Raw genomic sequence first — 12112 nt, 5'->3', positions numbered from 1 at the left:
AACAGCGGGCACCCATCACCCATCACTCTGTGTCTCTCTCTCTGTCTGTGTGTGTGTGTGTGTGTGTGTGTGTGTGTGTGTGTGTGTGTGTGTGTGTGTGTGTGTGTGTGTGTGTGTGTGTGTGTGTGTGTGTGTGTTCACCCCAGAACCCACAGCTAGGCCATCAGTGGTATTCTAAGATAAAGCACTGCTGTCTCAGGTAAACGGCCACAGAAGGCAAAATGCTGCAGTGTTGACACTGGGCAAAGCTCAGGTGTTTTGTCATGTCAGGCCTAATTCTAGTGCAAGGGTCTTTTCCCTTTCTAACCTTTTCTGTTTGTGCCTGAAAAAAAGAGGAACGCTTCCTGGAACACCCTAAAGACGTCCTGTAGTTCACATACTCTCTGGAGGAGCTCCATTGACTGTTTTCAAATAAATCACGAACAAATGTTGCAATATAGCTGTCACCTGCGATCTAAGCATGTCCAGTTTCCAGCCAACACTTCCTGACCCGTCATATCCGTAACAATTGAATCTGCAATCGTTTGTCACTGTGTGTTCATCTCTTGGCTCAGTCCCCCATGGTCTGGATCACTGCAGGTTAAAGACCATTAAGCTCTTACATGGAACAACCTTACACTGCCAGGCTACCAGGGTCAACTGTCTTTCTCTCTTTCTATGTACCGTTCCAGTCCATGTTGCTTCTGCTCTGGGGCAAGATGATGACTGGGCAGGGCAGGATGGGGAGGTGGAGGATCAGGGCAGGATCAGGCACCTCCAGAACAGGCCCTTCCCAGCATGCTCAGTGCTGAGGCCTGTCTTCCTCAGGCAGGCCCCGGAGGGTACTTGCAGCGTTCTATTCATGTGGGGTCTTGACCTTTAGCATTTAGTCCCTTTACTCTTTTCTCATGACCTCCTGACCCTTCCCTAAAAACACAAATGCCAGATCAGCAATATCTGCTCCGTGCTCTTATTTAAACATAAAGCGCGCTGTGCATGCGGGGCGTGATTGGTCTTTCGCATGGATGCAAGATGACGGGGGAGGGGAGGGTGAGGGGGAAGAAAAAAAACAAAAAAATCCCCACCACAACTCGGCCAATTAAAACAGAGCTGTTGCATGTCAGCTGTCCAGATTGCCACGCCCCCTGTTTGACAGTTCTCCAGATATTTATTCATCCGCACGCGTTATCGCGTGACCAAGATGAATCGAGACCAGCGTTCGAGCATCGCCGCAGCAGTCAATATCGCTCAAAGCCGTGCTGTAATTACATGCAAATGCAGATTAGCTATGAATATTTTAAAAAGGATTACAGAAAGAATGTGCAAGAAACACACAGAAATCGCTCTTTCAGCACCCCCACAAGAAAAAAAAAGAGAAAAACAAAATGAAACACTGCAGAGAAGGGGAGGAAAGGGGACACTTTTATATTCGCGTTTCCTCGGCTGTTATTATTCTTTTATTTGTTAACTCTTATTATTCAGACGCAAAGAAGAGGAAGTGCATGTGTAGGGAGAGGTGTATAAAGAAAAGTACAACAGCTCACTCAGTTGTCAACGACTTCAGAGAGACGGAGGAAAAGAGCGGGAAATTAGAGAGACACAATTAACGAACTTTTAATTCTGTACGTTTTGGTAATGAGTCCATCTTGGCGATGATTAGCCCTATGGGCACTGTCATCATAATTCTCCTTCTATTGTGGCGCGCACAAAGCGAGGGGATGAAAGACTGTACGTAGCACAAAGCTCCGGATTTGACGACTGACGTTGTCAGTCACAGATGTTTGGCTCTGTCACTCTTCCTCTCTTTTTTTTTTTTTTTTTAATTCCTTCGCGGAGGCCAAAGGCACTCAGCGAAAGCTAACGGCTCCCTTTTTAATTGTAACCTGACAAAAGGGCTGCCTCTAATTTCGCGCGCGAGGCACAAAAGCTGCTCTCAGACATCATACTTACCGACGGCGGGGCGCCCGGCCGCGTCTGCACGGTGCTGCGTAAGATGAGTCACGGGCCGGCGTGTTCGGAGCGGCTCCGGGGAGGCGGAGCGCTAGCCGAGGCCGAAACAATAGCTGACGGGTGTTTAGTGTTGATTGGCGTTGCGCCGTTTGTTTCCCCGTGTTGCCTGTCAGTCTCTTGTCCCTGTCAATCAGCGTCTGGCAACAGCGTTATTACAAAACGCGTCTGTTTATCTGCGAGGTAGGCTACTGTAGCAAACGCGCAAATGGAGTCCTCGTGGAAATGCTGTTAACGTGCTAACGTGTGTGTCTCAACGGGGAGTTTTGCGACGACACTTCTAACGATTCGCAGAGAAGTGTACCGGGACCTCACGGTAGGAACCTTTTTATTCACCAAAGACGACCCGGATTGGCCTAGCGGTTCTAGCATCAGGTTGAGCTCGCGCAGCCGTGGCTATAAAACGGAACGGTGACGTTTGCAGTCTAGCGTAAGCAGACCACTCAGCAGCAGGGTCACGAGGACCCCGAGTCCTCTAAATAAAGTTCATCTTCATCCTTTAGGCTCCGTTGCATGGGCTGATTGTGTGATGGGTCTGACAGCAGATCCAGGCCCTGCTAAGTATCTGGGAGTAGGAACACGATAAGAGGCCAAGATGCGTGAGAAGCTGACTCTGGACCAGTAGCCCCAGTCCTATTCTAAGGTACTTAAGGTGTTAACACTGACCCAAGATCGTTAATTCATTTATCAGCGACGTGTGACGTCATTCGTCAAACTGTCAATTTCTTTGTCAGGCATGTACTTATTAGTATTATGTTGTTTTATGTTTTGAACAATTTACCAATGAAATCCCCAAAATTTGTAAAAAAAACAAAAAACAAACCAAGAAATGTGAAACAATCTGTTTTTATTGTTATTATCAATAAAATCACAATCACACAGCGGTTTGGTCGATCAGTCGGTGTAAGCTAACAGACCCCAGTGTGCGCAAGCGGTGGGCAAAACACTTGTGTGTTTAAGGCTTAAAGACTATGAACAGCAGCTGGAGAGAGAATCCTCAGGAAGAATGTGTGCTTAGCAGTAACACATGTCTATATACACAGCTTTTTAAACATTTAAAATTGTTTTTACCCCAGTTTTGACCCCAGCTGCCACCAGCACCGGAGGAGAGCGCCAACCACCAGCTCCACCCTCACCAGCGAGCAGAGACCCAGATTCGCTGGTACCATGGGACGAGTCTGGCATCACCAGGGGTTGGACCACCCCTCACCCAATGACAGGGCTAGCATAGATAGATAGATACTTTACTGGTCCCAAAGGAAATTTAGCAATTAGAGCACTAAGCCACATGATAGTCCCACCTTCATAATTCCCTTAGGCAAGTTTCAGAATGATGTCAAAAATTGGATTTTTTCTCATCCATATACATTCACTCTATATGTGACGTGTACCTTGGCATGAAGGCTGGAGGCTAGAGGGGGTGCCAGGCTGAGCACGTCTTCCTCTGTGCTTAAACTGGCATCTACAGGGCCAGGGTCAAATGTCATATATATGAATTCCAGAACAAACATGGAATAGGAATGGGGAATAGAATATGTAACACAGCAGGTTCACATAACACGGAGGTGCACACAACAGCACACACACACAACTCTACGCACACACACACAACTGCACATACAAATGGGCAAAACACTGCACTCTCGCCCTCTCGGTCCCTGCATCTGTCACACAATCACACAGCTGTACGGCAGCTAAGGCACTGTTTATTTTAAGACCCTATTAAGATATTTCACACGTAGCGTAAGCTATAACGGAAACACGATGACAGCGAGCTCCTGACAAATAGTCCTGTAATGGAAATCACAGCAGAGCACACGTGGGTGGTACAATACAGAGGCAGAAAGAAGCAGAGCCGCTGTACGGCGATGAAAGGCTGGGACGAGCCCTGCAGAACACGTCTTAACAGTGCCAGCAGAGTCAAGTCAAACTCTGCTGGCTCCGCCCACATCTGGGAGTGCTGAAAGGTAGCAGGCCTCGAGGAAGTGTGTGTCACTCACGAGTTAATGAACAGCGTGGCTGTTTCTCTTACCCAAGTACATTAGTTTATTTTTATTTATTTTTTTAGTTAATTTTTTTACCCCAGTAATTTAGCAGATGATTAAACTTGCTATTACAGTCCTAATAGGCATATGGTAGCAAGCCCTGTTACCACAGAAATATCATACCTAACATCAGTTAATATTCAAAATTCTTTGGCAGCCATGTTCGACTGACTGACCCAAATAGGTCAAAGATGACTGTTGATGTACCAGGGTGCAGTTGGTTATGTCTGTTCCAAATATAATTCCCCATAAGTGTCTGGACCAAGTGTACAAGCAGGCAGGCTGAGGAGAGTGAGTTAACCAACTAAAGGAGGCTCATCACGTCAATAAAGCGTATGTCAACACCGCAACCGGGGAGTGAGACAATCGAAAATATAGCCACAAACAAAGCCCCTCCCACGCTGCTACAAGAGTGACAGTGCCACACTCGCCTAAGCCACCACTTCAGGAGTGTGCATGAGAGAGAGAGAGAGAGAGAGAGAGAGAGAGAGCAAAAACTGGAGGTCCAGCTGGAGAGAGGCACTCGGAGCAGGGGCAGAGAGCAGTGCTGTGTTCAGGAAGCCGCCTGCGCTCAGCTGTGCCGCCTGCGCTCCGCTGTGCCGCGTGGCCTGGGCAATCAAAGAGCGCTTTTCTTCCCTATTGAGTTTGCACAGGCGCAGGGGTCGACCCGCCTTTCACGGGCCGCGGAGGAGAAGAATGAATAAGCGGGCTTTGTGTGAGACGACAGCGGCTTATTGCCGTGTGGGCGGTCGCATGTAATGCCATCTCCTCCAGCTTTGACGGAATAAAGGCGAGAGACAGAGAAAGAGAGAGAGAGAACCAGAGAGGAAGACGCAAAAGAGTGGACACGCTCCCTCGCTTTGTCTAGCCGTGCCATGTAAACATTTGGATGGACTGTGAACTTGAGATAAGTGCGCATACGAATGAGTGCCCAGCGTCACCTAGACTGGGCCGCATCAGCATAGACCCTGCCGGCCGCAGACGGGACTGCGAAGGCCCAGGTGGGATCAGGAACAGAAGGCGCGGGTGCATACCAGACGCCTTCCCGTGCATCCAGGACATGGACGTTTTTATTATGACACAGGAAAAGAACCTAAGGCTGGAGGATTGGTATTTGGCTACTTAATTTGCTATGTCCACTTCCACAGACACAAACTTGATCAGATTATAAATAAATAAACAAATACCCTGAAAAAACCCCCTAAACATTATACTCCAAAGGAACAACGTCAAAGACATCTATCAAAAACATGTTTGAAACTGTTGTGAGAATGCACGCACATGCACACGCAAAGAGAGACTGAGAGAAAAAGAGAGAGATTACAAATGATATGGAAGGTCATATCGTACCATCCACGTCAGCAGTGGTTCCAAACGTGCTCGCACAAACGTTCCGGAGCGCGCATTACCGGGTCCGGTTGTTTAGGCAATAACATACGCAGTAGTCAGAGCCGTTACAGTTAGCTTTTCATCTGGCATCACTACTTTAGGGAAAAGGTTATTCAGTCAGGAATAGTAGAAAAATTTAAGACTGAAAGAGAGTTTAATTGCTGTACGTTTCACTTTCATTGCCAAAGAGTCACTCGACTCGCCGACGGCACTTAATCCGGGTTTAAGACGATTAACACACTGATATTTGTGTTCTCTGCTTTTCTAGCGAAACCCCTAAATGTCACGGAGGAGGCCAATTTAAATTCACGGCTCTCGGTCGGGCTGGAAAGATAACATCATCTTTTCTCCTTAGCCGATATAGATTACAAATCCGAACTGAAGGCTTTCGCGCAGGCAATTAGTTGTGGCTTTGCTCCGCAAATGAAAGATCCCTGCAAATCAGACCTCTGAGTCTTCATCATCCCCCTCATCATCAATATATCTAGCCTATTATTGGCCCGGGGCTCAAATGAGCTCGCTCAGTAAAAGATCTACCTGAGAGGGACGTGGCGGCGGCCTGACACTCCTGGAGTGAACAGACGGAGGGAACTCATTTGATCAGATGATTAATAACTCATAATCCCCGATCACTCCGTCGCTGAACAAAATGTCTCACGAGATGCTCCGATTTTAAACTCACTAATGCCCTACATTTTCTCTGCGTGTAGAGCACCTTTCAGGCTACTCACAACAATACGCCTACCCCATATTTTAGGGAGAGTATAGCTTCCAATCAAAAGATTTGTCTATACCTTTATCCCAAATGTATACCGGTTTAGCCCCTACCGCTTATTTTTAATTTGTCCAATCTGAGAGAATCCACATGCAGTCGGGTCCCGTCGGCGCAGGGCCGTCCTCCGCTGTTCTGATCGTTTCCGTAGCTTTTAACAGCTGTGCATCCGAACCGGAGAGGGCCGGTGTCTTCGCATGCGGCTGTGCAGTCTAATCGTCTGAAATCTATTCGTTACGGTATTCTATCCAGAACAGGTGGACCGGTAGACCTATATTCATTTGACATGACAGGCTGCAAAAGGGCGACGTGGGATTTGTAGGGCGTAAAAGATCACAGAAAATAAGCGGTAGTGAAAAAGGTTTATCGCTTATAATCACAGTGCAACATAATTCGGAATAGACTTTTCTTTCTGTCTGTAGGCTAACTATCGAATCCAATGGTACTAACACATAAATAACAATGGCAAGATGAGATTCAGAAACTTGACTGCGCGTTGGCTAGAGCTGCTTTGCGCTCTCTCTCCATCTCTCTCTGTGCGTGCGTGCGTGCGTGTGTGTGTGTGTGTGTGCGCGCGTCTTTGTGTATTCAGTGATTCAGTGTATCTTCGGTTCTTACCACCACCATGTGGAGATCCAGACCACTGTAGATCATTACTTTAAAGAACAACAGCAACCACAACAACAACAGCAACAACAATAACAACAACAACCCTGACTTTCTTGAATTATTCATCACTTGAAAACACTTGCAAATAAATTAATACGATATTGATCAGGCTACATAAGAAAGCCTAAATTGTTTTTGCTTGTGTGTGTGTGTGTGTGTGTATATATATAAAATCACACACACACACGCGCGCGCGCGCGCGCGCATATATATAGTCACACACGTGTGTGTGTGTGTGTGTGTGTGTGATTTTCATTGAATACCCTATAATAATAATAAATAAATACAGAACATAGACCTAGACTTTCTTGCGTTCAAATGAACCAAACTAAACGCTGTCCATTGTGAAGACAAAACCCGACGATGCACACGAGCCCAACGCCTCACTGACTTTTACACAGAATCCAAAATACACACGATAGTCCGTTAAATTCTTCCTTCTGCAAGGAACGGGCTGAGAATAACAATACGCGAACGGAACAACCGGACAAGCGTCCAAGGGACACGTGTAATAGCCATTGAATGCTTCATTCTGTCTCCACTCTCCAGCCTATTCAACAGTGCCATTCTGTGCGCGGCGCTGAAGGAATATCATTGCCTCGTTTGAGATTCCTTTGCTCTCGCTGCATCTTACAAAACGAATTTAATTCAACGATAAGAAAAGCAAAGCAAAAAAAGAAAAGTACATTTGGCATTAACGCTCCTAATGGGAACTCCTTGCAACAAATCACAAGATTGTGTACTTTTCATATTACGGCGTGATGGACAATTGCCAGAGCCTCTTTATCGTCACTAAGTGACTTTGGCGTTAAAAGCGGGGCCGTGCATTCAGCCGTGAGAAGAAATGAACGCTGTTTCCGCGGGATATGGTGCACCGAGACCTTGTCATCGAAATGCAACGAGGCACCCCATCAAAGGCAGAAAAGTAAACAGACCGAGTGCGTGCGTGCACGCGCGCCGCTATAGGACAAGTGCATGACCAGCTCGCGCACCAGGCATCGATAACGCGATCACCCACCTTGCTGTGAGTCGCTCACGCGGACCGCCACTGAAGTGACGAGGACAGCGAAGTAACACAGAGAAGACGCCAGCTTCATGTTTAGGGTGACAGAAACTCCTGTGTCTCACATGTCCGATAACATATCCCTTTTTTGGCTCGGAAAGGAAGAACCGACTGCTATAGTAAATTCTCGAGTGCTGTTTTTTTGTTGTTTTTTTTTTTTTTTTTTTTTTTTAAACTGGCTCAAAATACTCCTCGTGTTTAGTTTTGGAGAAGCGTCGTTCGAAAAGATGTGAAAGTTCAGACGGCAGTGAAGCGGTTTGTAAAGCGATTTGACAGGAACGCGATATAATGCTCATACTATTACTCCCGTCAGACCTCGCTATGCAGCGACGCCACAAGCCCTTCTGACACACCCCCACAAACTTCTTCCCTCCCTTTTGTCGTCTGATTGGTCCAAAGTCAGCATAATTACATGTAAACCCGCCCTTCACAATTCGATGTACATCGTCATTGGTCCAGTGGGTATTGCGTCCAAGTACACCTGTCTCGTTGTATAGAGAATAACTAATAAACTATCCGTTAACTTCCGAAACAGTTGTTCCCCAAGATGACTCTCTCATATATAATATCTATGAAATACACACACACACACGCGCGCGCGCGCAGGCGCACGCGCGCACACACACACACACACACACACACAGACACACACACACACATATTTGCGATTTGCAGTAAATCTGCAGTAACTCAACACAACGAAGTCCTCTCACTGACACGCCCACTTCACACCTGCCCCTACCATAAAAGGTGAGCGAGCGCATCCTGCAGTTACAATATGCTAGAACATTTGTTGTGTCTTTGTGACACTTGGTCATTTCTTACATATGTATACGTACACACACACACACACACACACACACACACACAGATAGCGAGAGATAGAATTATAAAGAGAGGTACATTAAATACTACAGGCCCGTTCTTTAGCCTGTTTAAATGATTTACCACCGAGCATATGAAATAAATGAGATAGTAAATGTTGACAAAGAGCCTAGGTTTTCCAGCCAGAATCTAAGAGCTAACACTGCCCTGGATAAAGGTTTGGTGCTGTTCCCATTTCGCCCAGTGTCCAGATTAACAATCAGCCCATAACCTTTAGTAAAACCACTTTCTTAACACTCCCAAGAGATTCTAGAAATTCTAGAAAACTGCTGTCTACCAGGTGTGCGCCACTTCCGCAGTGCCGCTGCTGTACATACCTTCCACCACAGGGGGGAGACATTTCCCCACCTCATGATTCAAACTCGGCAGAGCGATCAAGTTGTTTCAAATCAACTTTTCGACCTTTCTTTGACATTTTATTAAAACATATTAAGAAAATGTTGCCCAGCGGGACCTGTGTAATGTATATCATTAACCACGTGGGCTTATTACATTAAGAATTAAATAAACATGCCATCTGATATTTAGTTGGACACTTTTAGAACTTTATCACAAACTTAACCCCAAACAATTCACCAGCAGAATGTTTTTAAAATGCTTATAAAATATTTTTTCTCTGAAGCTTACTATGTAACGTAATCTGCAGGACTACAAACGGAATCTCTGGTTCTGCCCCTCCCGTGATAGGTTTATACGGCTAATCTTATACATAACTTCATGATTTCTTTAATGATTGCGGATTAAAAGACAAACAACTACCAATAAAGCCTACCCCTCGGGAGACCCTCCTGCGAATATGCAATTCACACATACTCACGCAATGCCCGAATAATGAAGTAGCTTTATCCAGCCAGGCCGAGTCGTGCGTTGACCCCTGTCCGTCTCTCTCTCTCCCACCGTCTCTCATTACACTCACTGCATTCAAAACACACCAGTCACATTCAGGGGCACGGCACAAAAGACTAACAACGCTGCATTCTGGGTAGCCACAGTAGTTCATCTATAGACGAATACTGTTCCCTCACAGACGGGTATGTCAGCAAATAAGAGCACTCAACGCCGCAAATCGAACCAGGGCCCCGAATTGCACGTGTAAAGTAGGGGCGAGCACCTCGCATATCTGCAGCGCGGGGGTGGCGTGGGTGACGGGGGGGGGGGGGGGGGGGGGGGGGGGGGGGGCGATGTTTGAGGTGGAGATTGTGGCCCTTAATAGTGAACTGAGCTACGCTTACGATGAACTTATCGGTGTAGTATAAATACCACACAGGGTAGCCCAAGCGTAACGCTAGAAAGACTTAGACGGCTATTGCGCTGTGAAGCTCTTTGTAAACGTATTTAAAAAAAAAACCGTATTTATATGTAGGTTATGCATGCAAAACCAGGGCAAATGCAACACATCAGGATGAGCCGCAGATGCACTTACGCGACAGCATTTGTGTTAATCATCAGTTCCTTGAAGGTACACTGTGACGTCATTGATATATGGTGCAGTTTTTCTTTGCTGATATGAGATCAACATAAAATGGGAAAGGCAGAGGATGAAATCGACCTCAAAACTGTTTTGATTCGTCATGAAAGACTCCTACCTGAGCTTTATGACACAGTTTCAAATGAGATGAAAAAATAGAGATTACTCTTACGTAACACCGCCACTTCCAATAAACACCAACAGCCTCGTAAAAAAAAAAAAAAAAAAAAAAAAAAGGGTATGGTCCTATAAATCAAAAACCTTTACAACGAATATTGTTCAATTTTACAATCTAAATTCACGCGTCTAAGATCACTTCTGCGAATTACTTAAACCACAACCTTTAAAAGCGTTTTCTAACTAAAATAAAAATAAATAAATAACAGATTCTATATCCGAGCTAATAATTTCCCTTCACACTCCGAAGGTCTGTGGCTAAATGTGATATTTAGGGGTCTCCGAATCAAGGTGCGCGCTCAGTCATCCGCGTGTGAACGCGGCCCGGAATGTCCCGCGCGCCAAGGAGCCCCTGGAGAGCGAATCACGGTTACGTACGCGCGATTAAGCGTGCGCCGTCATAGCCAACCGCGCTCATCGCAGCCTGATGGAGGAATCGGCGCGTGTGTAAGTGTCTCACGTTTGGCGAGTCGCTTCCACCTCGCTCTGAAGGACGCTTGGGTGTGCGTGCCACAGACTCAGGGATGCGCGAGGAGACGCGCGCGCAGGCCACGGTCGAATCTATGCAAGAGTATATCGTTTTTTGAGGGTGCTTGGTGCGATGATGATGGAAAGACGAGTGAAGGAGTGTAGAGTCACAGAGGTTAAGAGATTTAGAGAGAGAGAGACTACTTACTAGCCCTCATCTGCTTAGCTGAGCGGATAGACACCACGTGCCTTTGTGACGGTGACGCAGACTGAACACCTTGACGTTGCAAAATTACTGAGTTCAGAGGCGGCCACAAAAGCGTTGGTGTGACTAACGGACTCGGGGATGGATGGTTCCTCCACACCAGCCCCGCCTAGAGAATCAGGGCAGGACGGCACGAAAGGGCTATTCGTTGGGAAATGCTGCCATCTAGAGGACCAGAGTACGGCAGTCATCCTCGCCAAAGAAGTCATTCGAGGAGGAGGTTGTACTGCTGACGCCTCATTAAAGGAAAAGGCAGCGGTGCCCTAAAAGTAGTGAAGACTTCATCAGCTCCTCCGGACAATGGTTCGTCAAAGCCGAGCCATACTGTGCACGCAGAATGTCACAATAACATCCGTAAACATTTGAAAATAAATAAGTTGAAAGCGTGCCGTCTGCCAGATGCGAGCTAGAATGGCAATGAAAAGCAATGTCACGCCTCTTTTAATCGTTCGTTTCATTTGTGTTAATTTTTGTTTGAGAAAATTGAATTAAGATAAAATAAAATTCAAGATAGATGAAATTAATTAACATTAATCAAATTCATTAAAACAATTATAAGCATATCTTATAACTAATTATGGCTATTTACCTCACAAAGTGAACAGTAAAATCAGCCAGGACTGATTATAAGCCCACTGTGCCAAATAGTTAAGAATATATGCAATTAAAATAAGATTGAAATACTGGAAAATTAGGTGATTTTTATCTATACTGCAGACCGGCCACCACCACTAGGGGGCAGGAACACCTCTGAGTAGACAGAACTGATTCCCTCATTCTGTGTGTGTACTCTACGTTTATTTCTGCGACTGAATACATCTGGACACAGACAAGGTTAGTGAGGAATTTTGATTTCTTCACACAAAGAGGACAGATATGAAGGACAAGGACAATGAGAAACACATAAATAAACTGACATTTCAGC

At 46.0% G+C, this 12112-nt stretch overlaps 1 protein-coding gene across 2 annotated transcripts in view; it reads right to left on the bottom strand.

Moving 5' to 3' along the window:
* LOC113581338 (receptor tyrosine-protein kinase erbB-4-like) overlaps positions 1-8248 on the bottom strand; it is a 237036-nt gene extending 228788 nt beyond the window's left edge. For both annotated transcript variants that reach the window (XM_035520983.1, XM_035520991.1), the window contains exon 1: positions 7880-8248. In XM_035520983.1, coding sequence (XP_035376876.1) covers positions 7880-7958 — 79 coding nt within the window. In that variant the 5' untranslated portion in view covers positions 7959-8248. The remainder of the gene's footprint in view (positions 1-7879) is intronic.
* Positions 8249-12112: the final 3864 nt, after the last annotated feature.

The sequence above is a fragment of the Electrophorus electricus genome, chromosome 2 (genome assembly GCF_013358815.1).
Source record: "Electrophorus electricus isolate fEleEle1 chromosome 2, fEleEle1.pri, whole genome shotgun sequence".
Classification (NCBI taxonomy): domain Eukaryota; kingdom Metazoa; phylum Chordata; class Actinopteri; order Gymnotiformes; family Gymnotidae; genus Electrophorus; species Electrophorus electricus.
This window is presented reverse-complemented; position numbering and strand designations above follow the sequence as displayed.